The sequence below is a fragment of the Arvicola amphibius genome, chromosome 3, assembly GCF_903992535.2.
Source record: "Arvicola amphibius chromosome 3, mArvAmp1.2, whole genome shotgun sequence".
In the NCBI taxonomy this organism is placed as follows: Eukaryota; Metazoa; Chordata; class Mammalia; order Rodentia; family Cricetidae; genus Arvicola; species Arvicola amphibius.
In genome coordinates, this window is record NC_052049.1 from 148,652,172 (window position 1) to 148,668,340 (window position 16,169).

General features: G+C 41.6%; 1 protein-coding gene across 1 annotated transcript in view; it reads right to left on the reverse strand.

Moving 5' to 3' along the window:
* Impg1 (interphotoreceptor matrix proteoglycan 1) overlaps positions 1–16,169 on the reverse strand; it is a 117,215-nt gene that overhangs the window by 68,496 nt on the left and 32,550 nt on the right. Inside the window, exons 8-12 of the mRNA XM_042054730.1 lie at positions 14,124–14,182; positions 8,763–8,783; positions 6,365–6,609; positions 4,657–4,733; positions 3,655–3,733 (exon numbers count right to left, since the gene is read on the reverse strand). Coding sequence (XP_041910664.1) covers positions 3,655–3,733; positions 4,657–4,733; positions 6,365–6,609; positions 8,763–8,783; positions 14,124–14,182 — 481 coding nt within the window. The remainder of the gene's footprint in view (positions 1–3,654; positions 3,734–4,656; positions 4,734–6,364; positions 6,610–8,762; positions 8,784–14,123; positions 14,183–16,169) is intronic.

Below are 16,169 nucleotides of genomic sequence, written 5' to 3' on the forward strand. Positions count from 1 at the left end.
TTCTTGTTGGAGGCAGAACATAGCTATAGACCTCAGTCTGGTCAGTGTGTCCTGAATCTGGATATAGTCTTGATCTCATGCTTGCCCAGACAAAATCTATAGTATGTGCCAGGCACAGTGTTTAAATTGCTCTGTCCATCCATCTGGCGATGGATGGAGATAGAGACAGAGCCCCACATTGGAACACCGGACTGAGCTCCAAAGGTCCCGATGAGGAGCAGAAGGAGGGAGAACATGAGCAAGAAAGTCAGGACCGTGAGGGGTGCGTTCACCCACTGAGATGGTGGGACAGAACTAACGGGAGATCACCAAGATCAGCTGGAATGGGACTGATGGAACATGCGATCAAACCGGACTCTCTGAATGTGGCTGACGGTGGAGGCTGACTGAGAAGCCACGGACAATAGCGATGGACTTTGATTCTACAGCATGGATGGTCTCTGTGTGAGTCTTGTCAGTTTGGTTGCTCACCTTCCTGGACCTGGGGGGAGTTGGGAGGACCTTGGACTTAACTTAGTGTAGGGAACCCTGATGGCTCTTTGGCCTGGAGAGGGAGGGAGTGGGGGTATGGGTGGAGGGGAGGGGAGGGAAGTGGAAGGAGGAGAGGAGGAGATGAAAATTTTTAATAAAAAAAATGAGAAAAAAAATTGCTCTGTCCCGAGAAGTTCTGGGAAAGGGCTGCTCTCTTAACATGTAGTATGTGCTTACTGCCATTTATTTGCATGTTTTTCTAGCTCAAAAATCTTTCTTTAGATCATTGCTTTCTTTGTTTCATTTGTATATTAAAGCACATTGAAATTGAAGTAAGTTGTCTGCAGCATTTTACTGAAGTCTGCCCCTCTCTCTCAGGTCCTCATACACCAGGTCTAGCAGACAAGGTCTGCACAGGTTGTCTGAAAAGCTGACAGGGAATGTGTTGGACAATGTTCAAGAGCGTGAGAAGGGGCAACTGGGGATGTGTGTAATCAAGATACTACATATATATGTATCTGGGATGCTATATAGTGTTGTTCTTGTAGAGGACCCATGTTTATATACGTATGCATATATGAAATTATCAGATGATAAATGAAAGACATTCTAAAAATTACTATTTTTACAGTGTGTGTGTTGTGTTTGTATAAGTGCAGCGAGATTTAGAGACAATGTTTTGGAGTTCTTTCCTTCCATCTTGTTGAGGCAGGGCTTCTCTTGTTTCTGTCTCTCTTCACATCCCACACTACATGACCTGTGATCTATGTGATTCTCTTGTCTCTCCCTCAAATCTCACATAGGAGTGCTGGGATTACAGATTTGAGTTACTGCATCCAGCTTTTTGTGGGTCTAAGGGATTGAAATTTGGTTGGCAAACTAGTACAGCCAGTGTTTTTTTTTTCCTGTTGAGATATCTGATCAGAGTGAAAATGACTTTTTTTTTTTTTTTTAAAAAAAAGGATATGTCTGTTCCAGTCAAATACAGTATAATCTGGAGAAAACTTGAACAATGGTTCTGATCCTGATCTTGTGCGAATCATTTCCTGTTGATAGCTTTGCTTTCCTCATTTTTGAAGCACAGAGGCTTAACTGAATTAGCTTTTTAGCTTTTTAGAATTCTTTTTAGCTTTAGTGTTCTATGCTGTATTCTTATATAAGAACAGTAAAGCAATTTGAAAGTGTAATAATGCATTTGTCACAGATATATAATAATTTTTATTAGTCTACCTAAAATGCCAGTTTTATAAGTGTTTCTGTTCTTATAATGAAAGAAAATAATATAGAGACAGCAGTAACCATTTTACTAAAAGTTATGTTTTGTTATATACAACCAACTCTCAGATGATTTTAAGGTCAAAATGATGGTTGATATCCATTGTGGTTTGTTGTGGGATAATCTTTTTGTACACTGTGAAGAAATGTCACTTGGATTCGTTTAATAAAAAGCTAAACAGCCAATAGCTAGGCAGAATTGTCAAGGCAGGGGTAACACTGGAGAGAAGAAGGGCAGAGTTTTGAGGAGAAGCCAGACAGATCCAGAACAAGTCAGACACACAGAAAGGGATAGAGGTAAAAGCCACGTGGTAGAATGTAGATTAATAAAAATATGTGTTAATTTCAGTTATAAGAGCTAGTTAGGAACAAGCCTAAGCTATGGCTGAGCCTATATAATTAATAATAAGTCTCCATGTGGTTTATTTGGAAGCTGGAGGTGGGGAAGAAAAATCTACCTACAGTGGTTGATTATAAATAGGCCAAAATTCCTTGCTACTTCTTTCATTGACAATTAAAACCTATTTTTTACTGCTTGAGTCTCTGTGGTTGCTTAGATATCAGAAGAAGAGAAATGGCACTGTTCCTGGGCTCACAAGTTATCAGAATACTGCCTCTGTCAACACGGCCAGAAAACCGTGAGGAGGCCGATCCTCCTTATTTATGGCGAGGTCCACATACCGGGGAATGGGGCCTCTCACGAACAGCTCTGGCTAGGCACTGATTCTCCAGTAATGTGCCAAAGTCACTGTGAAAATGGATCTTCCATACCAGTTGAACTCTGCCCATTGGCACATGTAGAGCAGAGCTGTCTCCACCAACCACTGCCCAAATTTCAGATCTACAGGAAATAAGTGACTCTTCTTAGCCACTGATTTTAGTTATATGACAGACAACTGCCATGAAATGAAGACTTTCTTGTCAGTAACCACATAAACTATGTTCAGTTTGTACAGCAAGCTCTGCTATAATGACATACACGTATCCTTGGAAATCTCATGCTTTGTGATTATCCACCTACCTGCTGAATACAATTGATGAGGAAAATAGCGGCAAGGAAATATTTCATAAGGAGTCCTCCCAACTATAATAGCAACAACACCTTTAGAAAGCCCAGCCATAACAGAGCTCCAGAGGCGTCCGCATTTAGAACTGCAGTGCCAGCTTAGCAACCTCAGACCCCCAGATTTGTATAACCAGACAATCTACCGAGTGGAAAGGAGGCTGCCACATGGTGGAGGCCAGCCTCTATGTATTGGGAGTCAAGGTTCCATAATGAGAACTTGGCTCTAAGAAAACAAAAAAATGAAAATTAAAAATAAATAAGAAAGAAAAAAATCAATCAATAAGACGTCAGTGTTTGGTGATTTTCTTGTGTAATTCATACTAAAAAGCACACATGAGCTGGGTAGCTCAGGTCTGAAATCCTGGCATTCAGGAGTCTACGTCACATAGAGAAATTCTGTCTCAAAAATGAGACACAAGAAAACACTTAAAAGGGAACAAACAGTCTGTTAGTGGCTTGCATGGGTGATGTGCTGAAGTAAAGGTTCAACCCTCTGTAGCCACACCCCTGGGTCAAGGATTTGGGCCTCATGAGCTCCTTTGTTTTAATGGACTCCGTTTCAAAGGCTGGAAAAGATTTTTGTAGGTGAAGCTTTGGCTTCCTTACCTCTTACCACATCAAGGAAGGGGAGCTTGCATTCCTGGGAGGCTTGGTGACTAGACCTGAGGGAAGGATGTTGTGTTGGAGGGGTTCATGTTCCTCAGAAGTTCCTCAGTATCGGTGATACTGGTGAGACAAACTTTTTCAGGGTAGAGAAGACTTTTTCAGGGGTTCGAGGAAGAGCATTGATGGTTGTCGGAGAATGTTGTCATCAAACATTGACTATATGGGAAGAAACTCACCAAGCAGGTCAGGTTCTTCTCTGTCCACTGCCTTGAGTCCAGGTTCACTGGGCAGAAGTTCTAGAGTCAGAGTAGCATCCTGAAGAAGGAATTTAGAAAGACAGATGTCAAGTGGGAAGGTTTCTCGGTTTATGAGAAGGGTTATACTTACATTTCTAATACTGTTACTTAAATTTAAGCAAAGAATTTTTGTTGCCAGCATGATTTTTCTATGGAAGAAAGAAGGCATGGAGCTGACTCAGAATTTCTGCTCATGAAAACTCCAGTAAAACTTGTAGAACACTGAAATTGATAAAGCTTTAAGTTAAATACAAAAATGGCTACTACATCAAATTCTTTTTGTTTCCAATACATTAATTTGCTTTACCACCTCCAACAAATAAAAATGTAGGTAAGCTTGTAGGAATTAAAGATAAACTTATAAGGGTTTTCCTGTCCTGAGAAATAAAAGTTAAGTATTATATTTTGTTTTAATTACTCATTTTAGTTCATAAAAATCTTTTATCTGGCTGGAAGATGATTCACCAGGAAAAGGCACTGGCCACTACGCCTGATGGTCTGAGTTGAATCCCTGGGACCCACAGGGTGAAAGGAGAGAACCAGCTTTTGCATTTTATCCTCTGACTTCCACATGTATGCTGTGGCATGCCTGTGTCTCCTCTTCTTCTTCCAGTAAATAAAGGAAGTCAAAAATTAAAAAAAAATCAAAATGTGTCTTATTAAACATAGAGCACAACTTGACTCAAAATGAAACAAATATCTAACTGAATGAATCCAAGAAAATTGAATTTTAAAACATTTGAAATGCAATGTGAATTCATTTTTGTTAACATAGTTATTGGAAATGGGCTCCCAATTACAGACCTAAAAACATAAAGTTTACATACATCGCTTTATGCACAAAAATACATAACATTGCAAAGAGTATTTTCTTCTATTCAGTCTGTGAAACTGATTATTTTACTGGAGGGCTTTAAACAGAAGGACAAGGAACTCACTTACCTCAGTGATATCAGCAAGGGGCATGGGCAGCCCTGATTGGAGGGCAGGTTTGGAGACTGACAATGAGTCAGCAACTTCTGAGGGGAAAAAAAAAATCACAAGGCTAAAATGTTTCTTTTTTTCTTTTATGAGTTAGGCAATAAACCAGGTAAGCTCCTAAAATGTGGCACTGGTCAACTCTTAAGGACTACTACTACATTACGACATTGGCGCTACAGACTAATGGTCATTAATCTGAATGATGCACACTGAAGGGCAGATCCAGGCCTGCATCTTGCATGCTTGTGCGAGGGGAATTATTAAGAACAGGATGAAAAAGTGGGAGAGGTTGGGTAATGGGTACAACGATCAGTATAAGTAGACAGAAGGAATAAGTACTGGGATTATATGGCTCAGAGGGGTGATTATAGTTAACGATAATGTATTGTTTATTCCATAATTGCTTTAAGAGGAGTTCTGAATTTTCTCATCACAAAGAAATGATACAGAATAAAGTGATAGATGTAATAATTACACTGCTTTGATCATTATGTGATATACACATGTATCTAATCATAATTTTATAGCCCGAGAATGTGTGTAATTATGATGTACCAATTACATAATAAGAACAATTATAAAAGAATAGTAGTTTAGAGATTTTTAGGGTCCCCAGCCGTTGTCTACAGACTCAGATCAAGTAGCCAGGCTGGTTGGCTAGGCAAATGGGGACAAGAATATAACTTAGCCGGCAAAGAGAGAAATGGTTAGTATCAACACTGTAAAATAGGGGCATCTGCGGAGTTCAATTCCATCCCTCCTCCTGCTTCTCAGAACACCCTCAAGACAGCTCAACAAAGACACAAACCCAGACTAACAAACAGTCTTGGAGATGGTTCTGAAGTTGTTTGCTTGTTGCTTCAGAGGCTCCATAACCTCCTTCCCAATTTCCAGAGATAATGATTTATTGACAGAGATCAGATGGCGGAAGTGCCAGACAATGGCAGTTTCACGCCATCTTTTGCTGAAATGGACTTTCTGTTATCTATCTATTCTACTAGCTGCAGTATCTTTGACTTTCAGGCTCCTGGGTTCCCCTGCAGCATCCTCTAAAGGTTCCAAGCATGTCTGGTTATCCTGCTTATGTCTTTGGATCCCATTGAAAGTTGACCTTTAGGTGTTGTATCAGTGGTTCCTTACCCTCCTCCCTGGGGTCAGCTGCATCAGTGGGTAGCCCTCAGGCCTGGAGGTAACAGTAAGGTCATGCTACTTCTAGCCTTATGAGACTATTCCATTCCTTTGAGTTAAAGAAATTTTCATGCTCAGTTCCTCTATCTCTTTTCAAATTAGCCTCATTTGAATATGCCATCTGTTTCCTTATGAAGCCTGACTAGTTAACTGGATGAGAGATATGTGTAAGCTATGCCAGATAGATGGGACTCTCCAAGCGTTCTCCCCTCTGTGTGGGCCTGAGTGACTGACCATGTTAGTCTGACTGAGCTGAAACTACAGTGTACTCTGGGAGACTTCTCTTTGGTGCAAAGTGATCACCAGGAGCTGATTAGATGAAACGTAGGAGGGAGCTAAGAAAGACAGAAATAGTACTATCCATGATGTACCTGTCATAGTAATGACTGACTTTCCAGGGCCTAAGTTAAAATGACATCATCATTCCTAGCTTCTCTGTTAGAATGAGGATAAACTCAGAACCACGGCATCACCAACTGACCATCACTGAACTGAATCGTCCCCACATCCAAGGAATGGTCTCCATCTAGTAGCTGGAGGATGAGATTTTTGAGGTCCAAACTTGGGAGGTAGATTTCTGGTTGTTTGTCTTCTATGGTTCCAGGATGGATTCTTTCCCTTTCAATTGTGTTCGAGTCAAGGGTCAGGAGATGGCTTTCAGGGCTTCGTACTTCCTTGTGGCCTCTCTTAAAGATGGCTGTAAGTTGTATTTCTGTGGCGCTTGAACTGTGGAGAGTAGAGGACATCCAAATCCATTGTTACAAGACTAGAGAGTTTCTCTGTTGCTATAAGCCTTCAGGAAAATTTAACCTCTTTTCTGATAGGCTCTTAAAGGATATCCAACTTAGAACACTTCAATATTTGTCAGAAATTTAGCACATGGAAAAATATTGACAAATACTTCATTTTAAAGTAGAATGTCAGCCTGGAGGTTAAGTCTAGTTTGAAAAGGGATTGTGAACTGGTTCCATACGTATTTATATTTAAAAAGGGCTAATGGTTCATCTTTAATTGATCAGGGTTCTTGGTGATCTTTTTTGTTTTGTTTTGTTTTTTTTTTTTTTTGTTTTTCGAGACAGAGTTTCTCTGTGGCTTTTGGAACATGTCCTGGAACTAGCTCTTGTAGACCAGGCTGGCCTCGAACTCACAGAGATCCGTCTGCCTCCACCTCCTGAGTGCTGGGATTAAAGGCATGCGCCACCACCGCCCGGCTCTTGGTGGTCTTAAAGCCATGCAGTGCCAATGAGAAAGAGATGAATTGGCCCCTTTTCTACAAGACACTTTCTTTAAGATCTATGGAAAAACATGCACGGTGTAGCAGTGGCATGACAGGCTGTGTATGCCGTGACCAAGTGGAACTTCACCTCTTAAGGCCTTTCTTCCCCCCATTCTTTTTCACAAAGTATTTCATTTTTGTTTTTTCGAGACAGGGTTTCTCTGTGTAACAGCTCTGGCTGACCTGGAATTTGTGTTGTAGACCAGACTGGCGTCAAACTCACACAGATCCACCTGCCTCTGCCTCCCCAGTGCCGAGATTAAAGGCACACACCATCCCCACCTGGCCACAAAGTATTTTTTAAATAAAAACAAAGACGAAAAACTTGAAATGCAATAGAACAAGGAAACAAAATAATAAAAGATGTAAGAAAAGGGGAAGGAAAGCAGTACACAATGTATGGTTAACTTTATTTACTACCCTATTTATTAATACAGTATCTTTCAGCATGCAACCTCAAAGAAAATTCTTTACAGCTCTGTCCTTGAGAATAAAGTGTTACTTTTTGTTTCATGCCATAAATCTACACAGAGCAGTGCAGAAGTGTTTTTAAAGGCCTCAGAGCTGATAATGTGTATTCTTGGCAGCTCTTCAGACCACACAATCAGTCAGCAACTACAGTTCATTATTTCACTAGTCAATTGCAGGAACCAAAGCCAGAGTCTCATTACTGATCTCTCCAAGGTGTAGTGGGTCATTTCCCCACCTCAAACTGACCTTGGGGCTGAGGAGCAAATTGGTTTCTCTCCTTTATTCTAGACTTCAGTTGGATGTACTCATGAGTGTGAAGGCAGCCAGCCAATCTCCCATTGCAAGCACATTAGAATTAGTTAAATCATGATGCTGGCATAAAACATCTGTAGTCTCATATTTTTCTAATTAGAGCTGTAGTTTTTTTTATAGAATGCATTTCAGATGGTCAAGTCAATGTTACCTGCTAATCTCACATAGTAATTTGACTAGAGGGTTTCAAAAATTACTAATGATAACTAATTCCGTTAAATAAAAGTACCAAAAATATTGGCTTGTTCAAGGTATTACCTGTGAAATTATTTTTAAAAAAACAACTTATGTTGAATGGTAGTGGCGCATGCTTTTAATCATAGCACTTAGGAGGCAGACGCAGGCAGATCTCTAAATTTGAGCCTAGCCTGGTCTACAGAGAAATTTCCAAGACAGTCAGGGCTACATGGAGAAACCATGTCTGGAGAAAAATAAAACAGAACCAAAGCAAAGCAAAAACCAACCAACCAACCAACCAAACAACCAACCAACCAACCAAACAACCAAACAACCAACCAACCAACCAACCAACCAAACAACCAACCCAACCAACCAACCAAACAACCAACCAACCAAACAACCAACCCAACCAACCAACCAACCAAACAAACAACCAACCAACCAACCAAACAACCAACCAAACAACCAACCAAACAACCAACTAACCAACCAACCAACCAACCAACCAACCAACCAACCAACCAACCAAACAACCAACCAGCCAACCAAACAAAAAAGCCCCCTCCCAGCCCAAAACCAGCTTACACATTTGTGAAAGAAAGCATGCTATATTTCAAAACATAAAATTAATCAAAATTACCCTTCTCTTTCTTTCTTTGGTCTTCATTTCATCACACACCATGAAAACATGTAAAGGAGAAAGAATTTTGATGAAATTTATTGAAGCAATCAGTGTATTATCTTATACACAAAAATGCTTTTATATTGTCCTTCATGTTTGCCTAGAGCATTGGAGAACCATACAAACTGCTACCAGACTTTGGATGGTACCTTGAAGTCATGGTCTCAGGATGTAAATGTCACTACACACAGTTTCTGATCAGGGTTTGAGCCTTAGTCCAAAGATGTCTGTCTTTTTAAACTTGTTGATATCCTCAAAGAGGCTGCAAATATATGCTATGCATCTTATATTTGGGTAGCAACTGCCAGGATGTTTTAAAAAAAGTATTTTGCAAACAGGTTCCTTATTTCCTAAATGCCATTGAGGGATTTGTTTATTCTCAGAGGTAACTTGTAAGAGACTGACCTTGGGAACTAATGTGTTGCCGATTTTTTTTTGAATAGCTTTTCAGGGACTGGTTCGATTCACTATGAGAGACAAAACAACACCGGTTTACGGAGAGGGTGCTATGCACCAAGCATTTCATGTGCATTTTCATTTAATGTTTACTGTAACAGAATCCTCATTTCACAGGCACTACAGCGGCAGAGGGAGACAGGCAATTGGACCGAGCAGAGGCAGGATTTGAACTTGGGGTTGTCTCTCCTGAGCCTTGGTTTCATTTTGTCACCTCAGTACTGGTGTGTACCTGAGAAAAAACACTTTGACAACCAAAATTGCAGACACTGAGAGACCCAGGCTCTAGCAGATCCATAGATCTAGCACAATCCCTGAACACCCTGTCTCTGAATCCCGAGTCAGCAAAATAAATACACTCTGGGTCTGGGACCTGAGCCGGTGAAAGAAACATTTTATCCCTGAACCCAGAGCCAGGGAAAAACACCCTGACCCAGAAACCAGAGTCAAAGGAACACTCTTTGTTTCTAGAACCAGAGCCTGTTAAAGGAATTTGCCCTGGCTCTAAAATTAGAGCCTAAAAGATAAAAAGGACCAGAGAAACACAGTTTGGCCCTGAAATCTGAGCCATCTCTGCCCCTGACACAAAACCAACTAATCCCAGAGCAGGAAAAACCAACCAATCCCTGAGTAAGGAAGTAGTAACCTTTAGTTTAGATGCATGACTTTTCTGACCCTCAATCCAGGGAAATAGTAGAGTAGTAGCCTATGACCTTTTCTGGACCTTAGCCCAGAGAAGTAGCTGCCTCTAGTCTAGTGGCATAACCTTTCCCTGACCTCTGACCCCAATTGCTCCTCCCCTTTATGGGAGGAGCCAATCAGAAGCAGGCAACTCCTCACCCCATAGGGAGCATCCAATCACAAGTCTGTAACTGTGTAGGTTTGGAATTCCTCCAGCCTTCTCCTCTTTGCCTGGACACTATAAAACCCTCCTCACACTACTTGGGGTCTCCCCTGATCTGCTGCTGCCCCTGGCCTAGCTGTTGCTGCCCCTGGCCTCTGCCACTGCTGCTGCTGCTGCTGCTGCTCCTCCTCCTCCTCCAGATGGACAGGGAGGCCCGAGTTAACTTGCATTAAAGACTCTTTGCTTTAGCATTAGATTTAGTCTCTTGGTGGTATTTTGAGGTTCCGAACTTCGGGTGTAACAACACATTTTAGAATCTAGTTTAGAAGCTATTGTTTGGGTGGAAGTTTCACCTCAACCCTTGGCATCCATATACCCAAAGAGTCTGGGATGTTTGGTTGGAAGTGTCACCCCATCCCCAGGTATACATATATCCAAAGATTCTGGAATGTTTTGGGTAGAAGTTCATCCCAAGCCCCCTCCCCTGGGAGTTGCCTCAGACTCCACCTCCAAGAAAGCCCAACAAAGGGTCACCCCTCCCTATAGAGGCTCAAGACTATCTCCATAGGGTATTTAAACTGCCCACCAAAGAAAAACACATGATTTTCCATCTTCCTTTCCCATATCCTCTCTGGGGGGCTAAGGAGGAGTTGGAAAGTCACCCAGGAGCATTGGTACCCATTAAACCTACCCTTTAAACCTGGGCTTTTTCTAATTTGGTTTGATTTGGTTGGATTTGAATTATTGCATTGGCAGAGAGGTGTATAAGGTCCCAAAAACTTTTCAGCTATATTCAGTGTTCTCTATGTTTTGAATGACAGTTACTAATAAAGACAGTCTATATATGTGATAGGATTAATGTCACTGGCATTTGTACCTGAACTACAAGTTCATTTCACTTATTTGATACAACATGGCCACAGTGGATATGTTACAGACTTGTTCTTTCTGGAATAATCATTTTGTACACTGTGAATATGTGTCAATCTGATTGGTTTAATGAAAAGCTGAACAGCAAATAGCCTAGGCAGGATTTTGGAAGCAGAGAGAATGCTGGGAGGAAGAAGGCAGAGTAGCCAAGCAGAGATGGAGAAACCAGAAAATTAGCATGGATAGTACAGAGTAGAGGTAATAAAGCCATGAGGCAGAAGAAAGTAGATTAATACAAATGGATTGATTTAAGTTATAAGAACTAGTTAGAAAGAAGCCTAAGGCCGGGCGGTGGTGGCGCATGCCTTTAATCCCAGCACTAGGGAGGCAGAGGCAGGCGGATCTCTGTGAGTTCGAGACCAGTGTGGTCTACAAGAGCTAGCTCCAGGACAGGCTCTAAAGCTGCAGAGAAACCCTGTCTTGAAAAACCAAAAAAAAAAAAAAAAAGAAGCCTAAGCTATTGGCCAAGCTTTTATAATCAAATAATTAATAAGAAGTCTCCATATGGTTGTTTGGGAGCTGGCTGGGACAGAAAAATCAGCCTACGCTTGTTCCCATGTTCTCTTGGAGTTGGAGAACCTGCTGTCCTTTGAAGTGGCATTGCCTCTTTACCAGACATCCAACCAGGGCCTGCCTCTTGCTTCTTTGTAACCCATGAAATCAAGGAGGGAGGCCACACTTCCTGGGCCAATACCTTATTCTTGCCAATTAAAAATTGCTTTGTTGACATAGCCTTTCACAAGCAAATGTAAATCTCAAAGAAAAACTATTTATCATCACAATCAAGGCATGCAGCACGTTGGCCATGGTCAACATTGTATCCTGCCTCTTTGTGTTCCTTCCCTTTCACACTCTGCTTTGCCGTCTCCAAGCAACTGCTGCTGTTTTCTGTCACTGTAGATGAGTTTCTGTTTTCTAGAATTTAATATAAATAGAACATAATGCACTCTTGTCTGGTCTTTCACTCAGTGCAGTTATTTTGAGGTACATTCATGTCACATATGTCAAAAGTGTTATTTCTTTGTCAAGAAAAGTGTCTAGACTGAGCACATTCTAGAATTGTCTATCGCTCTGTTGATGGTTGATGGTTGGTTGTTGATGGTTTGGGGCTATTAAAGATAAAGATGCTATGGCTGCTTATGTATCAGACTGAAGAAATGTACTCTACCACTCATTTGTGTGACTACTAAGTTTCCCACACTTGCTCTTTGCGATGAAGCAATACTCTAAATCGTGATTTAACTGTTAATGCATAAAACTGTAGTAATAATGGAGTCTTAACAATTTTCCAGTTGTGTTGAGAGAATCATGTGAGGCTGTTCCTATCAAGCCATTTGTGAAGTCATAAAGAAGCTTTTCTATAAATGGTAAAAAGGAAAGACAATGTATGTGACTGATAGGGCTGACTCATCTGTGGGCATCTGGCTCCGGAACAAAAGTAATATCCTTCATAGTAAGTTTATTCGACAATATCCCCAGCATTGTGATCAATAACCAGAGGTTTGGGTTGCTCATAAGCATATTATTTATTGAATTCAGGATCCCACATACTTTCCAGTGGACTGAAGTCCTTATGACAGAAGGAAAATTATTGACAAAAATGCAACTAAACTTATTTTATAAGCATATTTGGCAGAAATAGGAATAAATCCTTACAGGGACAAACACTTGGCGAAAGATTCCGTTTCCAGGCATGCCTCTTTAAAAGTTTTACCTTGGAAAATTTCATTGCCCAACATTGTGATTTTCCTCTGAAGTAGATTTTTTTTTTTTTTTTTTTTACAATTAGATTTTCATTTGTTGAAAGGGGGAAATAACACACATTTAATCACTCACCAGGAGAAGCATTTCCATAATTTCCTGAAGCTGTAGATTACAAATTTGTTCTTTAACTGTAGTACTTTATCCCGAAGACTCAGCCATCTATGCAAAATATGAGCCTATCGCCTTTCATTAGCCTCTCATCCATCTGACTGCAAGTCGCTCACCGCAGAGCAGATCTTGACACAGAGCAAAGCCAGTTTGCTTTGGGAAATATCAGGACTTTCATCTTCGCTTACTCTCCCTGTCCAGGGTTTCCCTCTTCCGGAGTGATGCGGCCTGACAGCACTGGGAGGCAGAGCTGCTCACACCGCCCAAGCCCCTCCCTCCAGGCACCCACTGCTCTTCCCGGCTGTCCTTCTGCTCCAGGACCAGGTAGTGGCAGAGCCAGGAAGACTGTCACAATGTCTGATCTTGCCAAGTCACCTCCTACCTCCTTAGGCGTGGAAGTTCGTTCTGCTTCCGCCAGGGCTGCTGTTGCGCCCCACAGCGCATGGTTTAAAAAGTGCCCGCTAGTGGTTTTGCCTGAAGACGTTTGAACTAAGGAGAACTTTAAAAGTGAAGCAAAAATTCTTGTTCCACCCGTGAACCTGCGTTCACGAGTGCAGATGGCTACAGACGTGCTTCTGCTGGGGCGTGATGCCACCCTGCTTTATTTAGCACGGCATTATTTTATCCGTTTAACATTTCAAGTCATTACTTTTTGAGCCACACAGCATTGCTTTAGTCCATACACTAATAAAATTAAAAAAAAAAAAACATATGTTTTGTGAAGTCTTTCTTTTGCCCCTGTGAATTCCATTCCTTCAATCCCTCCCCTCATAAAAGCTACTTAAAAAAATTCAGATTCACCTGTGTCTTTTGGCTAACATGATTTATGCCAACAGGGATGGGGTTTGACCTTGGGGAGGACTTGAGGCAACCCAGTAGAAGGCAATTAATTGTCACAGGTTTTGATCTGTCTTCACTGAGGTGTTTCTCAGAGATTTGCTAATGACATTGCCAAGGACGACTGCCAGGCGCTCTGGGGAGGGCTGTATTTCCAGCTCCCAGAGGGAGCAGCAGCACCGAGCCTAAGCTCTCCCCCCAGCAGTCGGTTTCCCGTTCTAATTAGGGCTCCTTTGTCTCTGAAGTCTCCAGTCTACAGGACCAGATTCAGCTAAACAACCGAGGGAAAGGGGACCTTCTAATCCTCAGGATGTCACTTCTAAGGCAGGCCAGAGAGGAAGTGATTTAAAAGATGAGAACAGTCTAATTCTCTTACTTACCCAAATCCTAACACATGGATTTCTTGGAAGCCTGGAAGTTTCTTAAATATCTTTTGCAACTGCAGAGAGCAGAGAGAAAGAAGTGTATTCATTGGTCCGTCTGACTCAGATGATACCAAACAAACAACAAACAAATGAAACCTCTAAACAATTTTGATGAGTCAGTTAGGGGACATTTGAAATGGAAAGCTGAAACAAAACATGTCCAACTCCCTCCTTTCACAAATATTTCTGAAGCCCACAGAGTATTTTGCTATTCGCTTCAAAGCTATGTACGAATAGCTCTGAGATGCTTGAAATATTTATTTTACATAAAATATGTAATAACTTTAAGATGACATTTGGAGGGAACCTTTTTAACTATAGCATTTTCATCTACGTAGAGTAATACCACTTTTTGTCTATGTAGCTAATGAGAAACTAATGATGCTCCCTGAACTGAATTAGAGGATTTGGAAAATACAACACTAAATGTATTATTAAATGCAAAATGGCTGATTGATTAGATTTGTTCTTAGACCTGCATGGATTTCACAAGTTTCCTAAGTATGTGTTTGTTAGTGAGGCTCCCTCTCAGGAAAGTCCTCCTGGCTCCTCTTTAGGCCCCATCTCAGAGCCTCCAGGTTCCCAGGACTGGGTGGTTCTCTCTAAATCTTCCTTCACAGTGGCCTTCTTTGACTTACTTCCTTTTTCTTTTCTTTTCTTTTCTTTTCTTTTCTTTTCTTTTCTTTTCTTTTCTCTTCTCTTCTCTTCTCTTCTCTTCTCTTGTCTTCTCCTCTCCTCTCCTCTCCTCTCCTCTCCTCTCCTCTCCTCTCCTCTCCTCTCCTCTTCTTTTCTTTTCTCTCTTCAGTTTTCTTTGCTCCGTCAGATTCCTGTCTTTCTTTAGGTGTTAAAACCCTGCAAGTTCCCAGCCCCTGTCTCCTCAACTCACTTCTTCTATAACCTGGCCCATCCCAGCTTTCCCGGGGGAAGGTTACAAGACAGGAGGGGCTGAGAGGAAGGCAAAGCCAGTTATTAAAGGAGCTAACAATTGTCCCGCTAGCTTTGTCAGCCCATCCCTGCCTCTCTCCACCCCAAGGGGAAGTCTGATTTTCTCCCATGACTTCAGTGATCCATCAATCTCCTTATACCCAGTCTTGAATTTTCCATACAAGGATCATTTTCTTCTCCCAGTCTGCATTTCTTCCAGACTCCCCCATGTCAGACAAGCTTAGAAGGCCCCAGCTGAATGCTTTCTTTCATAAGTTGCCTTTGTCATGTGGCCCACAGTAAGAGAAAAGTTAGACATACTCCTTTCTGCTGTTATTTCAGTTACAGGAGGCCTATAGCTGGCCTTCCAGTGAACTGAAGATGACCCCTGACCTTCTCCATTTATCATATGCACTTCTGTTTCTCCAGAGCTCCATGGATTGTTTTCCCTCGGCCGACAACACAGCATCCCCCGTGTTCTGCTCACTGGATGCTTCCACTGAGCCTTTGTCTACTGAAAAGTGAGAGTTCCAGGCTCAGGTGCAGTTTGGAGCATTTCTTCTCTCTGCCAGGCCTCATCTCTCACATGTACCGTCTAAATTCTAGGAGGTCCAGGCCCTTTGGTCTAGGGTTGGAATCCTCTTTATTCATATTTACCTCCTTTGCTCTTAAAATCCCCTGGATTGCTGTCCACACAGAGGGAATGTAACAATACTGCTTGATGGGTTGAGTTCATCTCTCCGTTCTTCAGACTCATCAACATGCCCCTGCTTTGTCACTGTGTCTAAAATCCCTGCCACTCTGCAGCTCCAGCACCAAGGACCGGTAAGCAGTGATTCACGGATAGATAATCCCCAGTCTCCTCTGGGGCTTTTGGGCTGCATCACAGATTTTTTTTTTCCAGCAGACTGATTTACCTTCTAATTATATTTTCTTGTGCCAATATTAAAAATAGTTTTCATTTCCTGAACCTATAGGAACTCTGGCAATGAAAGAGGCTTAGTCTGGGTGATAAGAAGATACTGCGCAGGGCTGGGTTTAAATATTGGTGCTATTACTTTCTAGTGCAAACTCCTG